The sequence below is a fragment of the Hyperolius riggenbachi genome, chromosome 8, assembly GCF_040937935.1.
Source record: "Hyperolius riggenbachi isolate aHypRig1 chromosome 8, aHypRig1.pri, whole genome shotgun sequence".
Lineage (NCBI taxonomy): Eukaryota > Metazoa > Chordata > Amphibia > Anura > Hyperoliidae > Hyperolius > Hyperolius riggenbachi.
Window position 1 is genome coordinate 55,881,780 of NC_090653.1, and position 18,573 is coordinate 55,900,352.

Consider the following 18,573-nt stretch of genomic DNA (forward strand, 5'->3'; position numbering starts at 1 on the left):
ATAGAGGCCCACTTCTCCTCTTGTTTAGAGTAAGAGCAAGGAACGCTGTTATAATTACCTAGACCTCGTTGCAGTGTGTTTCCTCTTCCTCCAAGCATCTGTGTGCTGTATGTTAAAATCCTCTGGCTTCGGATGCATGTCATTAGGCGCCTTACGGGGTCAGCAAACAGCACACAGATGCCCGAAGGAAGAGGAAATCAGAGGTAGCATGGGCTACTTAAATATAACAGTTCTCTATGCTCTTTTACTTTCGCCTATTTTCCCTTCATCAGACTCGCATCATACAGGATTTGAGTCTGATGAAGGTGAAATAGCCAAAAGCTTACCCTTATTTTTAACTACTTGCCAACCGCGTCACGCTGGGCCTGGGCGTAGACGCAGGGGCAGCCCCGGGATTACCTCTTGCCGATCGGCGTAAGGTCCTGCGGGCCTGTTTTGCAGAAGATTGGGCGTGCTGATGCGTGCGCATCTCTGTTTGGTAGGCAAGAGAAAAAGAGAGAACACCAAGAGCCCAATATAGTGTAGTATGTACTGGTAATGTATAATTGTAAGAGTAATAATATTAATTTAATACTCACAAACCAGAGTTACCAATTAGGCAACCACTGTCAAAGCAGGTAGGGAGATTGTCCTGACCCCACTCAGGATTAAAAAGTCACTCTCTGTAGTAGAAGAAGGAAGGGTACAACCCTCCACCCAGGGTGGACTTGATGTAGATAATAGGACAACAGAGGCGCCAACAGGATAAAAAACACTAAAATAACTTAAAAACCCATCTTGGTAATAGAGGAGGCAGTGGTGGACTTACCCCCTCCAAGCAGAACATACGACTGTGGATTTTCAGTCAAAACAATTTTATTGGATACTCCAAATAAAGTGCAATGTGTTTCGCGGGGTACAAACCCGCTTCATCAGGCAATAACAGATAGGAGTAAACAGTATCTGCCAGTATCATCAACACTGAGCGCCTCTGTAACAGAAAACGGCGCACTCAATGCACCTATAGCGGTGCATTGGATGCGCCCTAAACGTCGAATAGGTGCGACATTTAGGGTGTATCCATTGCGCAGTTAAAGGCGCATTGGGTGCGCCATCTTCATCTTCATTTCGTAATCACTGGCCTTTGTGCGTGCAAAGTTTTGCATGCCGGACTTTGCGCGCAAACGCTAATTAGCACGCGCAAAGGATTTTTTGGCTTGATAAGTGGCTTTTCACAAGTGTGCTAACAGTTAGCACCGCTTTGCGAATCAAGCCCAATTTAGCTTCTGCTTAAAATTGTTGGATCTATTTGCTTAGTGAGTCTCCAAAGATAAGGTAAGGGGGACTTATCATACAACTATAAACCATAAACCTATAACCACCCATGCGATAGTGTTACGTACCTTCTGTCATTGCAGCTATTGCACTTCCAGATGTTTTTGATGTAACTTCTGTAACTAACACAGCTGTTGTTCTTTCTGAAAATGCTGTTGTACTTCCTGCAGTTTCAGTAGCTGCATCTTTTGTTGTTCCTGCCATTGATGTTGACACTAATGTGGTAGACTCTGCATCTGTTGATTTTTGCAGTGTACTAATTTTGGTTGATAGTGCTGTTGTTGCATCTGTACCTTTTGGTGTTTCTGCCACTGATGTAGGTAATGTTGTGGTAGATTCTGCGGATGTTTTTTCAGCAGTATTGGTTGTTGTTTCTGAATATACTGTTGTAGTTCCTGCAGTTTCTGTTGTTGCATCTTTTGATGTGGCTGCCAATGAAGTTGATACTTTTGTGGTGGATACTGTTGATTTTTGTAAAGTTGTACTAATTTCTGTAGATGACACTGTTGTTGCATCTGTACCTTTTGTTGTATCTGCCACTGATGTAGGAGATATTGTGGTAGATTCTGCTGATGTTAATTCAGAAGTAACACTTGTGCTTACTGAAGATGCAGTAGAAGTTCCTGCAGTTTCTGTTGTTAGATCTTTTGTTGTTCCTGCCACTGAGGTTGACACTAATGTGGTAGACTCTGCATCTGTTGAGGTTTGCATAGTTGTACTAAGTCCTGTAGATAATACTGTTGTTGTATCTGTGCCTTTTGGTGTTTCTGCCACTGATGTAGGTAATGTTGTGGTAGATTCTGCTGACGTTTTTTCAGCAGTAGCAGTTGTTGATTCTGAAGATACTGTTGTAGTTCCTGCAGTTTCTGTTGTTGCATCTTTTGCTGTTTCCGCCATTGAGGTTGACACTACTGTGGTAGACTCTGCATCTGTTGATTTTTGTATAGTTGTACTAATTTCTGTAGATAACACCGTTGTTGCATCTGTACCTTTTGCTGTTTTTGCCACCGTTGTAGGTAATGTTGTGGTAGATTCTGCTGATGTTTTTCCAGCAGTAAAAGTTGTTGTTTCTGAAGATACTGCTGTAGTTCTTGCAGTTTCTATTGTTGCATCTTTTGTTGTTTCTGCCACTGAGCTTGACACTAATGTGGTGGTTTCTGCATCTGTTGATTTTTGTATAGTTGTGCTAATTTCTGTAGATGCCACTGTTGTTGCATCTGTACCTTTGGTTGTGTCTGCTACTGATGTAGGAGATATTGTGGTAGATTCTGCTGAAGCTTTTTCAGTAGTAACACTTGTTTTTTCTGAAGATACTGTTGTAGCTCCTTTTGATTCTGTTGTTGCATCCTTTGTTGTTCCTGCAATTGAGGTTGACACTACTGTGGTAGACTCTGCATCTGTAGATTTTTGTATAGTTGTACTAATTTCTGTAGATGACACTGTTGTTGCAGCTGTACCTTTTGGTGTTTCTGTCAGTAATGTAGAAGATATTGTGGTAGATTCTTTTGATGTCTTTTCAGCAGCAACAGTTGATTCTAAAGATACTGTTGTACTTCCTGCAGTTTCTATTGTTGCATCTTTTGTTGTTACTGCCATTAAAGTTGACAGTAATGTGGTGGACTCTGCATCTGTTGAGGTTTGCATAGTTGTACTAAGTCCTGTAGATGATACTGTTGTTGTATCTGTGCCTTTTGGTGTTTCTGTCACTGATGTGGGTAGTAATGTGGTAGATTCTGCTGATGTTTTTTCAGTAGTAGTAGCAGTTGTTGTTTCTGATGATACTGTTGTAGTTCCTGCAGTTTCTGTTTTTGCATCACTTGTTGTTTCCCCCATCGATGATGACACTACTGTGGTAGACTCTGCATCTGTTGATTTTTGGTTAGGTGTACCTATTTCTGTAGATGACACGGTTGTTGCATCTGTGCCTTTTGTTGTGTCTGCGACTGATGTAGGAGATATTGTAATAGATTGTGTTGATGTTTTTTCAGCATTAACAGTTGTTGTTTCTGAAGATACTGTTGTAGCTTCTGCAGTTTCTGTTGTTGCATCTTTTGTTGTTCCTGCCATCAATATGGACAATAATGCGGTAGACTCTGCATCTGTGAAGGTTTGCATAGTTGTACTAAGTCCTGAAGATGATACTGTTGTTGCATCTGTACCTTTTGTTGTTTCTGCCATTGATGTAGGAGATATTGTGGTAGATTCTGCTGATGTTTTTTCAGCCGTAACAGTTGTTGTTTCTGAAGATACTGTTGTAGCTCCTTTTGATTCTGTTGGTGCATCTTTTGTTGTTCCTGCCATTAAGGTTGACACTACTGTGGTAGACTCTGCATCTGTTGATTTTTGTATAGTTGTACTAATTTCTGTAGATAACACTGTTGTTGCATCTGTACCTTTTGTTGTGCCAGCCACTGATGTAGGTAATGTTGTGGAAGAATCTGTTAATGTTTTTTCAGTAGTAACAGCTGTTGTCTCTGAAGATACTGTTGTAGTTCCTGCAGATTCTGTTGTTGCATCTTTTGTAGTTCCTGCCATCAATGTTGACACTAATGCAGTGGACTCTGCATCTGTTGATGTTTGCAAAGTTGTACTAGGTTCTGCAGATGATAATATTATTGCATCTGTACCTTTCGTTGTTTCTGCCATTGATGTAGGAGATATAGTGGTAGATTCTGCTGATGTTGTTGAAGATACTGTTGTAATTTCTGTAGTTTCTGTTGGTGCATCTTTTGCTGTTCCTGCCATTGAGGTTGACATTACTGTGGTGGACTCTGCATCTGTAGATTTTTGTATATTTGTACTAATTTCTGTAGATGACACTGTTGTTGCATCTGTACCTTTTGTTGTTTCCGCCATTGATATTGAAACTAATGTGGCAGACTCTGCATCTGTTGATTTTTGCAGTGTACTCTTTTCTGTAGATGACACTGTTGTTGAATCTGTACCTTTTGTTGCTTCTGCCATTGAAGTAGCAGATATTGTTGAAGATTTTGTTTCTGTTGTTAGATCTTTTGCTGTTCCTGCCATTGTGGTAGACTCACTAATTTCTGTAGATGACACTGTTGTTGCATCTGTACCTTTTGTTGTTTCTGCCTCTGATGTAGGAAATATTGTGGTAGATTCTGCCGATGTTTTTTCAGCATTAACAGTTGTTTCTGAAGAGACTGTTATAGTTCCTGCAGTTTCTGTTGTTGCATCTTTTGTTGTTTCCGTCATTGAGGCTAATACTATTGCGGTGGACTCTGCATCTGTTGATTTTTGTATAGTTGTACTCATTTCTGTAAATGATGATGTTGTTGTTACATCTGTACCTTTTATTGTTTCTGCAACTGATGTAGGAGATATTGTGGTAGATTCTGCTGATGTTTCTACAGCAGTAACAGTTGTTTCTGAAGATACTTTTGTAGTTCCAGCAGTTTCTGTTGTCACATTTTTTGTAGTTCCTGCCATGGATGTTGACAATATTGTGGTAGACTCTGCATCCGTTGATGTTTGCATATTTATACTAGGTTCTGTAGATGACACCGTTGTTTGTTCTATACCTTTTGTTGTTTCTGCCAGTGATGTAGAAGATACTGGGATAGATTCTGCTGATGTTTTGGCAGCAGTAACAGTTGTTTTTGAAGATACTGTTGTGGTTCCTGTTGTTTCTGTTGTTACATCTGTTGTAGTTCCTGCCATTGAGGTTAATACTACTGTGGTAGACTCTGTATCTGTTGATTTTTGTAAAGTTGTACTAATTTGTGTAGATGACACTGTTGTTGTATCTGTACCTTTTGTTGTGTCTGCCACTAATGTAGGAACTATTGTGGTAGATTCTACTGATGTTTTTTCAGCAGTGGCAGTTGTTGTTTCTGAAGATACTGTTGTAGCTCCAGCAGTTTCTGTTGTTGCATCTTTTGTAGTTCCTGCCATCGATGTTGACACTAATGTGGTGGACTCTGCATCCGTTGATATTTGTATAGTTGTACTAATTTCTGTAGATGACACTGTTGTTGCATCTGTACCTTTTGTTGTTTCTGCCACTGATGTGGGTAGTGTTGTGGTAGATTCTGCTGATGTTTTTTCAGCAGTAACAGTTGTTGTTTCTAAAGATACTGTTGTAGTTCCTGTTGTTTCTGTTGTTACATCTTTTGTTGTTCCTGCAATTGATGTTGGCACTATTGTAGTAGACTCTGCCTCTGTTGATTTCTGTAAGGTTGTACTAATTTCTGTAGATGACACTGTTGTTGCTTCTGTACCTTTTGTGTCTGACACTGAGGTAGGTGATATTGTCGTAGAGTCTGCTGATGTTTTTTCAGCAGTAACAGTTGTTTCTGAAGATACTGTTGTAGTTCCTGCAGTTTCTGTTGTTGCACCTTCTGTAGTTCCTGCCATCGATGTTGATACTACTGTGGTGGACTCTGCATCAGTTGATATTTGTATAGTTGTACTAATTTCTGTAGATAACAATGTTTTTGCATCTGTACCTTTTGTTGTTTCTGCCACTGATGTGAGTAGTGTTGTGGAAGATTCTGCTGATGTTTTTTCAGCAGTTGTTGTTTCTGAAGATACTATTGTAGTTCCTGTTGTTTCTGTTGTTACATCTTTTGTTGTTCCTGCAATTGATGTTGACACTAATGTGGTAGACTCTGCATCTGTTGATTTTTGTAAGGTTGCACTAATTTCTGTAGATAATACTGTTGTTGCATCTGTACCTTTTGTTGTGTCTGACACTGAGGTAGGTGATATTGTTGTAGATTCTGCTGACGTTTTTTCAGCAGTAACAGTTGTTTCTGAAGATACTGTTGTACTTCCTGCAGTTTCTGTTGTTGCATCCTTTGTTGTTCCTGTCATCGATGTTGACACTAATGTGGTAGACTCTGCATCCGTTGATGTTTGCATAATTGTACTGGGTTCTGTAGATGATACTGTTGTTGTATCTGTACCCTTTGTTGTGTCTGCCACTGATGTAGGAGATATTGTGATAGATTCTGCTGATGTTTTTTCAGCAGTAACAGTTGTTTCTGATGATACTGTTGTAGCTCCTGCAGTTTCTGTTGTTGCATCTTTTGTAGTTCCTGCCATCGATGTTGATACTACTGTGGTGGACTCTGCATCAGTTGATATTTGTATAGTTGTACTAATTTCTGTAGATGACAGTGTTTTTGCATCTGTACCTTTTGTTGTTTCTGCCACTGATGTGGGTAGTGTTGTGGAAGATTCTGCTGATGTTTTTTCAGCAGTAACAGTTGTTGTTTCTAAAGATACTGTTGTAGTTCCTGTTGTTTCTGTTGGTGCATCTTGTGGTGTTCCTGTAATCGATGTTGACACTACTGTGGTAGACTCTGCCTCTGTTGATTTTTGCAAGGTTGTACTAATTTCTGTAGATGACACTGTTGTTGCATCTGTACCTTTTGTTGTGTCTGACACTGAGGTAGGTGATATTGTCGTAGATTCTGCTGACGTTTTTTCAGCAGTAACAGTTGTTTCTGAAGATACTGTTGCACTTCCTGCAGTTTCTGTTGTTGCATCCTTTGTTGTTCCTGTCATCGATGTTGACACTAATGTGGTAGACTCTGCATCCGTTGATGTTTGCATAATTGTACTGGGTTTTGTAGATGATACTGTTGTTGTATCTGTACCCTTTGTTGTGTCTGCCACTGATGTAGGAGATATTGTGATAGAGTCTGCTGATGTTTTTTCAGCAGTAACAGTTGTTTCTGATGATACTGTTGTAGCTCCTGCAGTTTCTGTTGTTGCATCTTTTCTAGTTCCTGCCATAGATGTTGATACTACTGTGGTGGACTCTGCATCAGTTGATATTTGTATAGTTGTACTAATTTCTGTAGATGACAGTGTTTTTGCATCTGTACCTTTTATTGTTTCTGCCACTGATGTGGGTAGTGTTGTGGTAGATTCTGCTGATGTTTTTTCAGCAGTAACAGTTATTGTTTCTAAAGATACTGTTGTAGTTCCTGTTGTTTCTGTTGGTGCATCTTGTGTTGTTCCTGTAATCGATGTTGACACTACTGTGGTAGACTCTGCCTCTGTTGATTTTTGCAAGGTTGTACTAATTTCTGTAGATGACACTGTTGTTGCATCTGTACCTTTTGTTGTGTCTGACACTGAGGTAGGTGATATTGTAGTAGATTCTGCTGATGTTTTTTCATCAGTAACAGTTGTTTCTGAAGATACTGTTGCACTTCCTGCAGTTTCTGTTGTCGCATCTTTTGTTGTTCCTGCCATCGATGTTGACACTAATGTGGTAGACTTTGCATCTGTTGATGTTTGCATAATTGTACTAGGTTCTGTAGATGATACTGTTGTTGTATCTGTACCCTTTGTTGTGTCTGCCACTGATGTGGGTAATGTTGTGGTAAATTCTTCTGATTTGTTTTCAGCAGTAACAGTTGTTGTTTCCAAAGATAACATTGTAGCTCCTGCAGATTCTGTTGTTGCATCTTTTGGTGTTCCTGCAATTGAGGTTGATACTACTGTGGTGGACTCTGTATCTGTTGATTTTTGTAAAGTTGTACTAATTTCTGTAGATGACACTGTTGTTGTATCTGTACCTTTGGTTGTGTCTGCCACTAATGTAGGAGCTATTGTGGTACATTCTGCTGATGTTTTTTCAGCCGTGGTGGTTGTTGTTTCTGAAGATACTGTTGTAGTTCCTGCAGTTTCCGTTGTTGCATCTTTTGTGGTTCCTGCCATCAATGTTGACACTAATGTGGTGGACTCTGCATCCGTTGATATTTGTATAGTTGTACTAATTTCTGTAGATGACACTGTTGTTGCATCTGTACCTTTTGTCGTTTCTGCTACTGATGTGGGTAATGTTGGTGTAGATTCTGCTGATGTTTTTTCAGCAGTAACAGTTGTTGTTTCTGAAGATACTGTTGTAGTTCCTGTTATTTCTGTTATTACATCTTTTGTTGTTCCTGCAATCGATGTTGACACTATTGTGGTAGACTCTGCCTCTGTTGATTTTTGTAAAGTTGTACTAATTTCTGTAGATGGTGCTGTTGTTGTATCTTTACCTTTTGTTGTTTCTGCCACTGATGTGGGTAATGTTGTTGCCAATTCTGCTGATGTTTTTTCAGCAGTAACACTTGTGTTTTCTAAAGATAACGTTGTAGTTCCTGCAGTTTCTGTTGTTAGATCTTTTGTTGTTCCTGCCACTGAGGTTGACACTACTGTGATAGATTTTTTTATAGTTGTATTAATTTCTGTAGATGACACTGTTGTTGCATCTGTACTTTTTGTTGTGTCTGCCACTGATGTGTGTAAAATTGTGGTAGATCCTGCTGATTTTTTTTCAGCAGTAACAGTTGTCGTTTCTAAAGATAACATAGTGGATCCTGCAGTTTCTGTTGTTAGATCTTTTGTTGTTCCTGCCATTGAGGTTGACACTATTGTGGTAGACTCTGCACCTGGTGATTTTTGTATAGTTGTACTGATTTCTGTAGATGACACTGTTGTTGCATCTGTACCTTTCGTTGTGTCTGCCACGGATGTAGCAGATATTGTGGTAGATTCTGCTGATGTTTTTTCAGTATTAGCAGTTGTTGTTTCTGAAGATACTGTTGTAGTTCCTACAGTTTCTGTTTTTGCATCTTTTATTGTTCCTACTATCGATGTTGACACTACTGTGGTAGACTCTGCATCTGTTGATTTTTGTATAGTTGTACTAATTTCTGTAGAAGACACTGTTGTTGCATCTGTACCTTTTGTTGTTTCTGCCAGTGATGTAGGAGATATTGTGGTATATTCTATTGATGTTTTTTCAGCAGTAACAGTTGTTGTTTCTGAAGATACTTTTGAAATTCCTGCAGTTTCTGTTGTTAGATCTTTTGTTGTTCCTGCCACTGATGTAGGTATTGTTGTGGTAAATTCTACTGATGTTTTTTCAGCAGTAACACTTGTTGTTTCTGAAGATACTGCTGTAGTTCCCACAGTTTCTATTGTTGCATCTTTTGTTGTTTCTGCCACTGAGGTTGACACTATTGTGGTGGACTCTGCATCTGTTGATTTCTGTATAGCTGTGCTAATTTCTGTAGGTGACATTGTTTTTGTAATATCTGTACTTTTTGTTGCTTCTGCCACTGATGTAGAAGATATTATGGTAGATTCTGCGGATGTTTTTTCAGCAGAAGCAGTTGTTGTTTCTATGTCTGTTTCTGAATTTACTGTTGTAGTTCCTGCAGTTTCTTTTGTTGCATCTTTTGTAGTTCCTGCCATCGCTGTTGACACTAATCTGGGGGACTCTGCATCTGCTGATGTTTGCATAATTGTACTAAATTCTGTAGATGATAATGTTGTTGCATCTGTACCTTTTGTTGTTTCTGCCACCGATGTAGGTAATATTGTGGTAGTTTTTGCTGATGTTTTCTCAGATAATACTGTTGTATCTCCAGTAGCTGCTGTTGAGGTTAAATCTGCACTTGGTGTTCCTCTTACTGCAAAGTAATAACAAATAATAAGTTTAAAATTTAAATGTCTCACTATATAGCATATAAACGTTTGTCTTTTTAAGTCATAACAATTCTGAGGTCTTTATCTCTAAGAATATCCCAGAAGAACCTTTAAACAAGTATGAAAATTGTCTAGTGACAATCTTTTGATAGCTCGAATAGTTATCTTTTGATAGCTCGATATTCAGGTATACAAGTTTTCGCCTGCAGGGTTGGACTGGGCCATGAGAAACACAGGAGAATTCCCGGTAGGCCTAGCTCCTTTACTTTAAATGGGCCCTCCCAGGCCCCGCCGAGCAGCAGGAGGGGTAGCAGCGCAGGATAGGGGGCTTGGGCACACAGCAGTGGGAAGAGGGCCCAAACTCCCCCCTCCCTCATCTGTGGGCATCCTTTTTTGGGAGTACAATGAGCAGCATTGGAGACTGAAGACAGGTTAAATGCAGAGGCTCTGCGGCAGAGCTCCCGCATCTGGAACCATGACGAGGTGAGTCCTTCCCTGCCTTCTGCGCCACTGCGCTAAAAACTGGGGGGAGCGCAGAAGGAGGGGGCAGGCCCAGGTGAGGGAGTGGGGAGTTGAGCCTCCTCTCTACCGCTGTGTGCCAGCAAGCACCCTCTTCCAGGCTACCTATACAGAGGACACCTGTACCTAACTATCTATACTGGGGACACCTGTAACTTGCTACATATACTGGGTGGGGGAACCTATAGTTAATTACCTATACTGGGGACACCTATAGCTAACTACCTATACTGAGGGGACACCTATAACTTTCTATCTATACTGGGGACAGGACACCTATAGCTAACTACCTATACTGGGGACACCTATCGCTAACTACCTATACTGGGGACACCTGTAATTAACTACCTGTACTAAGGACACCTATAGCTAACTACCTATACTGGGGACACCCATAACTTGCTACTTATACTGGGGGTGTCTATAGCTAACTACCTATAATGGGGACACCTATACCTTGCTATCTATACTGGGACCACCTAGTAACTACCTATACTTTGGACACCTAAGCTGGCTACTTATACTGGGGACAACTATACTCAGGCTCTAGGGCCTTCATATGGCACTTGCCTCAGGCCCTGCATACTGTAAAGCCACCCAGCATTGCTGGCAGTAGCACCCAGCAAAGCACCCAGCCCTCCCCAGCCAGCCCTAGTTACCTAATACTGGTATATATGAACACATGGCTACTTAATTCTGTTTTCTGGGGAACATGACTACTTCATTTATGTATAAAGGGCCCATTTGGCTACTAAATTATTTTATTTTGATGCTCCTGGCTATTTATTTTATTCTTTGTGAGGCACCTGGCTACTTAATTATTTTATCTGGAGGTGTGTGACTACTTAATATTTTTATTTAGCGGCATCTGACTTCTTGATGAATTATCATGAGGCATGTAACTACTTGATTATCTTATCTAAAGTTTATCTGGTCAGAACACTCTGTGGATAACACCCCTACCTAGTTTGTGTATTTTTGGGTCTGTGCATGACCCATCATGATCACGCTCATGTTCCAGTGCATGGCCACTCCCATTTTGTTTCCGTGTGGTACTTGCCGGTGCCACATGTAGCCATCTCCCTGTTATGGACTGTCCTCAGAAGAGCTCACAATCTATTCCCTACCATAGTCTAATGTCCTACCAAATTATGTATTTATATAGCACTGTCATCTGCGCAAAATTTCTACAGTACATGCATATGTGAGCCCAAAAAGGGGGGTTGGGATGGTAGGCCCCAAGCTGAAACTTTCCTGGTAGGCCCTTCGTGTCCCAGTCCAACCCTGGAATGCCTTTCCACAACACATCCTTCTCTCTCCAACCCTTGGTAACATTAAATGCTCCCTCAAAACTCACTTTTTCCGACAAGCATACACTCTACCTTAGGCCATTAGGCAATTCCCCCTTTGACCTAAGGCCAAGCTGCACTCCTACTACATATCCTAAAAAATACACTGCTTAGAGGGATGATTACTGTATACTACCCTTCCTCTTGTACCCCCCAACCCAATTTTTTTTAAGCTTGTAAGCTTGAGACTTGCAGGACTCTCTCACCATTTTGTTTCTTGAAAATTTGTTACACATTTTATTCATCGTGTTACGTCTGTCACTGTAATTACCAGTTCTGTATTTTGTATCAATTCTGTACTTTGTGTATTGGTGTATACCATTGTTTTTACTATTATTTTCCCTATGTTTCTCTTTTATATTGTACAGTGCCATGAAATATGTTGGTGCTTTATGAACATATATATATATATATATATATATATATATATATATATATATTCAGCGCCGCCATTCTCCCGCAGTCAACCCCTGGTAAGCAGCTCAGTGGGACTCAGTCTGACTGAGTGACATCAGTCGGGGCCTTCTGCTCTTGTGCAGAAGCTCTGCGCATGTGCAGTCGGTCCGCGCATGCGCAGAAGGTCTGCCGCTGATGTCACTGAGCCACTTACTGGGGCTCACAGTGGCTGAATAGGACATCGTAGGAGGACGGCAAGGGACACAGCCATGCCTATGAGGCTGGAGGAAGCCTCGGGTAAGTAAAAAAAAACTGTAGTGAGACTCATCTCTGAGTCTCTTTAATGTGCCCATACACATACATTTTCGATTCTATCATTTTGCCCATTTAATTCCCAGCAGATTCAATTCATCTGCTGGGAGTTGATTCTCCAAAATGTCAGATCAAACAAATTTTGATGGATTTGTAACCAAAAATTGGTTAAAGGGATCTTTCAGAGTCAGACAGCATGGGAAATTTAGGTTGATTGGGCATAGGGCGACAGCATTAGTAGATCGATGGTCTATAGCATTGCATTGCATTAAACAGTGCAACACTATGGTTCAATTGATTTTTTATAGATTCCCGCTGGAATCTTTTGGAAATTGATGTGCAGTGTGTGATATGAATCTATGCCTTCTAAATCGATTCTTTTCAGAAAGGAATCAATTAATTGAATCAAGGAATCAATCATTTAGGAACATTAAGTCGAAATCTCTATGCATATGGCCAGCTTTAGGTGTGTAAAAAAATACTCTTATGTCTGGTACAAATCATTTATTTATTTATTGTATTTATAAAGTGCCGACATATTATGCAATGTGCCATCAGATAGATGGGTCAACTTTCAATGACTCTTGACTGCGTGATCACGGAGAGCCAAACACATTGGCTCCCATTGATAGAGAGCGTCAGGTACCAATGAAAGCGGCTCCTGAAAAGCTGTCAGCACTCTGCCGACATAGAGAGAAGCCTGCTGTGATGAGGCAGTGCCGTGACCGGCGAGAGTGGCGGGTATGTGTGGTGATTCGTCGGTAGGCGGTGTTTTACCGTGCCAGCAGTCTCTGGTCCGTAAGGGGACATGGACTGCTGGTACGGAAGTCTCTCAGAGGTGTGCCTCAGTTAATACTAGTTATTGAAGTGCCATATTTCAAAAAGTGAATTTTTGCATGCCCAAATGTTTTGTGAGTAGCCTTATCTGTGTGAAAATGTGTTTTGTGTTCTCATGCTCCTATATTTCAACAAATATTCTCATCTATTCAAAAATCAATTTTTTTGCGCACCATTATGGCAAGTCGCAAAAGTTTTGGGTTTTAGAACAGGTGAGAATATTATAACAGAGATAAGATTACTCACAAAATATATTGGCATGCACTAACACACTTTTTCCAAAAGCATTGAGGTCAAAGTGAATGAGAAAAGCCATATTCACACAGAAGAAAATATTCCTGAATTAACACGGTCATGCGATAAACACATTTTCACCAAATGCATTGAAGTCAATGGACAGGAGAAAACACATTTTTAAGAACGTTCTCATCTTTGCTAAAATGTGTATCTTGTGAAAATCCAATATCTAATACAAACAAAATAAAAGATTAAAAAAAAGGCTTATTAGATGTGAAAAATTACTTCGGCAAAAATGAAAGGGAACTTGAGGGGAGAGATGTATGAAGGCCGACATATTTATTTCCTTTCGAACAATGTACATTGCCTGGTTGTACTGCTGATCCACAGTCGCTAAAGTTTTTAGCCTTGTACTAGGGATGCTCATCCGGATTCCACGGAAATGAAGAGCAGAACTCCGAAAGCGGAAAGCGGATCTCTGTGGAAATATCACATTACAGCAACTCAGTAAATTTAGCCAATCACAGAACTCTGAAGCATTGGGCCAATTAGAGAATGAAGAGTCAATTCGGAAATACTTCGCCAATCAGAGAATGCAAAAAAATGACCTACAAAAGGACTCCTTGAAAATCAGAAAACAGAAATCAGATTTCTGCGGAAATACCGCAGTATAGCAACTTGGTAATTTTAGCCCAATCCCAGAACTCAGAAGCATTGGACCAACTAGAGAAAGCAGAGTCAACTTGGAAGTACAACTCAAAAACTGGAAAACAGAAATTGAAAATCCGCAAGATCAATAATCGGCATTGGCAAAAACTGGAATTTCTGTGGAATTTGCAACAGGCATTTCCAAACCACCCCTACCACAGGCCTCAAACAAGCATGAAGATCAGTTGTCTCTGACTCAAGTATGACTGGATTAGCTGCATGCTTGTTTCAGGTGTGTGATTCAGCCACTACTGACCAGATAAATGAGCAGTACTGCCAGGCAACTAGTTTAAAAAGGAAATAAATAGGACAGCCTCCAGAGGTCTCTAACTTTGGGTTCCTTTCAAGCTCATCTCTCTCTCCGACCGCAAAAGTTTTTTTTTGTTATTTGTTTTTTTGTTTTGTTCCACCAACCTGTTATGTATATTACACAGTCATGATCATTTGTAACACATTTTTTCCTATGTAGGAGAGGTAAACTGTGCTGTGCCAATAATAAGAGTTAAACAACAATGACACCTGGTGGACATACATTTAACTGCACCTCTTATCTTTCCTGTATACAGCAGTTTGGTGTACTCACATTTTTAAACTTTGGTGTATTTCTTACTTCAAACTAAAATATTTGTTTAAATCACCTTAAAGTAAACTAGAGACCTCCCTACCTAAAAATGTGATACTTACCCGAAGCTCTCTCCCGCCGCCTAAACACATCTGAATCTCTCAGCATTCTCCAACAGTCTCCAATTCAGCCGTGGTCGGCCCCAGTAACTGGCTCAATTGCATCAGTCTGGGTCTACTGCGCATGCCTATTATCGGGGCTGACCGTGGCTAAATGACTGACTGCAGGAGGACAGCGATGGACTCACACGTGTTTATGAGGCGGGAAAAAGCCCCGGGTAAGTATCAAATCTTTAGATGGCAAGGTCTCTGGTACACTTGAGGGTTAATCTTTGGTGTGCAAAGAAGTATAATTTTTGAAAAAAGGGTTATTTAAAAGAATGGGCCACTGTTTAATATATTCATATATTCTTCACTTTGGCCTCTGAAATCTGTAATATATTTACATATACTATGATCTAGATGTATCCCTGCCAGAGACACAGTATGTAGGTGATCAATCTCCAATAGAGTACACGTTTTGGACTGAAACAGAGGATCATCTGTTTTATAAAGGACAACTCAAGCAAGAGGTATATGGAGGCTGCCATATTTATTTATTGTAAAGCAATACCAGTTGCGTGGCTGTCCTGCTGATCCTCTGCCTCTAATACTTTATGACACAGACTCTGGACAAGCATGCAGCAGATCAGGTGTTTCTGACATTATTTTCAGATCTGACAAGATTTAGCTGCATGCTTTTTCTGCTCTGATTCAGACACTGCTGCAGCCAAATCGATCAGTAGGGTTGCCAGGCAACTGGTACTTACAAAGTTAAGAAAAGGTGTGTGGGGGGGAAAGCTGCGCATCCCTAAACACATGTTGCAATTGAATGGTTAATCGCACAGGCATACACCGCCTCTGCCAGACTGAAAAATGCATGCCCTGCATCCAAGACAAGTGCTAACATTTATTAAGCTAGGAGGAACTTTAGCTTCCTATATGGTTTGCATGCAAAGTATATTACACTAGACACTTGCGCCACGGTGAGGAAAACCTCCGGGCAAGTAACCTAACCTAAATGTAAAACCTTGGGAGCAGCTAAGCAAAAAGAAAATGTGTAACTTACATTTTGTTGAACAGCGAGGAGAACGCCAGCGCATACCGCTAAGGCTGCCTCTGAAATGACCACCAGCTCAGTGTGTAGCACCTAAATAGATTTTCTGCACACTTCGCATTCAATTCAGATGCAAATCATATGCAAATCTGCTACTACTTATTATGCAAACAGGAAACTCAGGAGGGGGGGCTGGGAGCAGCTAACCTGATAGTTACATAGTTACAAAGTTAAGAAAAGGTGGGGGGGGGGGGAAAGGCTGCGCATCCCTAGACACATGTTGCAATTGAATGGTTAATCGCACAGGCATACACCGCCTCTGCCAGACTGAAAAATGCATGCCCTGCATCCAAGACAAGTGCTAACATTTATTAAGCTAGGAGGAACTTTAGCTTCCAATATGGTTTGCATGCAAAGTATATTATACTAGACACTTGCGCCACGGTGAGGCAAACCTCTGGGCAAGTGACCTAACCTAAATGTAAAACCTTGGGAGCAGCTAAGCAAAAAGAAAATGTGTAACTTACATTTTGTTGAACAGCAGAAAATCTATTTAGGTGCTACACACTGAGCTGGTGGTCATTTCAGATGCAGCCTTAGCGGTATGCGCTGGCGTTCTCCTCGCTAGGCAACTGGTACTGTTTGAGAGAAAATAAATATGGCAGGCTCCACATTTTTATCATTTCAGTTGTCCTTTAAACAGCTCAAAAAGAGATTGGTGAAACCTGGTGCAAACCCTGACCCCGTTGCTGTGTCTCTTGTTTGTAAAGAAAAATGTCCAAAAATGCAAAATAGTTGGATGTGAGCATGAATCTGATGGTGTGAAAAATTAACTTCTTTATGAGTTGGAAATTCCAATGTGCTAATGGTTTTAAAACATTTCTATGGGGAATGTTACTTTACAGGGAGGTGACTTAAAGAGTTAGTTTAGTATGCCAGTTCTTCTTTGATCTCTTGTTAAAAATTTTTTTTTTTAACAACCTCACATTCCTGGGTTTTTACCACTTAAAGTGGGATTAATACTCAAAGTAATAGTATTTTTTCTCCTACTTTTTAGTAAGTGTTCAGTTGCAAAGTGCCAAAAAGTTATTTTAAAGAAGATGAAAATGTATTTTCTAGGAGAAAGCTCAGGAGAAAAAGTGATCTGCATATGGGCCCATATGTCTTCTGCTCTTGAGTTTTGCATGCTGTGTCTGTCTATAGGCGTTATGAGTGACTAAAGGTGTGTGGGGGCACGTCAGTTCTTCACATGTATTTGTTTCTTAAATCGACTCTGAAGCCAGTTAAAAAATGGGTTTTTACCTTTTATTTAGCTTAAGCATGTTGGTCCCTGCTAAAACGCCGCTTTCCAGCTGCAGAGAGAGGGTTTTTTATCCCCCCAAATCCTAGGGCAAAAATCCACAACTTTCCTGGTCGTAGAATTTGCTACCCAGGGAGGGAGGCAGAGGTTTTGGCTGTAGCTCTGCCTCCATTCGCGTCAATCTGCCCGCTGATCTCCGCCTCACCCCACCCCTCTCAGTGAAAGAAGACTGAGAGGGGTGGGGAGAGGCGGCGATCAGCGGGGATTGACGCGAGTAGAGGCAGAGCTAAAGCCCAAAGCTCTGCCTCTACAAGGAAGTGCTCCCTGATTTCTTTCCCAGGGGATTTGGGGGTTAGAAAAACCATGTTCTGCCGCGGGATAGTGGCGTTTTAGCAGGGACCAACATGCTTAAGCTAAATAAAAGGTAAAAACCCGTTTTAAAAACTGCTTCAGTCTCTCTTTAAATGTCCCTTTTTCTTGCCTCAGGAATTTTTAAGGCATGGATTATCTGATAAAAAAATGTTTTTGCATTCGATAAAGGACCACAGAATATGTTCTACTTGCCAGAACATTTCTGGCATATGCGGACCATCTTACCTTACCCAGGTATCTACCTAGAGTCACCTATGGGAACATTACCTTTTTATTAATTTGTATTTATTCATATAAAAATAATGCAGCAACATATAGAATACTGAAAACTAAAGACCGATCACTAAAAACGTACATTTCATATATAGCTACTACTGACCAAGATGGCGCCGGACTCGGACGCCACGGCCACAGGGCTCCGGCCTTTTTCGCTTTTTTGAGGAGGTCTCTCCCTCCACTCACCTCTGGCTTCATATCTTTGTGCGGGGTAAGAGGCGGAGGACATCGGCGGAGTCAGTCTGGCCCTGCAACAGCCACGGACCGCGGGCGGGAAGGCAGGTGAGAGGATCAGCTGTTCGGGAGCTCACGAGCAGCATGGAGTCTAGCAAGCACGGAGCTCCGCTGATCTGCCGCCGCTGCCCCGGACCATCAGGGACACTTTTCGCGACGACCCCAAGCAGGATTGAGGCCCGATGACAGGATGGCTCCTAGGGGAGAGGCCACCATCCTCCGCACACTCCAGCCACGGAGGACGAGGCCATGCAGGCCTCCAACGGGTCGGTGCGCCCGGCTGCACAAACCGCCTATGGGCTGACAGCTGATCAGCTGTTCGGGCTTTTTCTCTTCTCGGGCACAGGCACTTTTGGTGCTGCTCGGCTGCTGCCCCGAGCCAGCCCCTCAGCCACCGCCACTCCATGCGGGCAGGAGGCCTGACCACCGCCGCTTCCTGTCAGGCCTCCCACGTGGTAGTGGGTCTTTACCAGCCACGGCCCCCAGCCTTACCAGGGTCATCTGCCACTGCCGAGGCTTGTGTCGTCCACCACTCAGCTGGGAGT

General features: G+C 41.4%; 1 protein-coding gene across 1 annotated transcript in view; it reads right to left on the bottom strand.

Moving 5' to 3' along the window:
* LOC137527306 (serine-rich adhesin for platelets-like) overlaps nt 1-18,573 on the bottom strand; it is a 106,527-nt gene that overhangs the window by 13,703 nt on the left and 74,251 nt on the right. Inside the window, exon 5 of the mRNA XM_068247813.1 lies at nt 1,383-9,755. Within this exon, the coding sequence (XP_068103914.1) occupies nt 1,383-9,755 (8,373 nt within the window). The remainder of the gene's footprint in view (nt 1-1,382; nt 9,756-18,573) is intronic.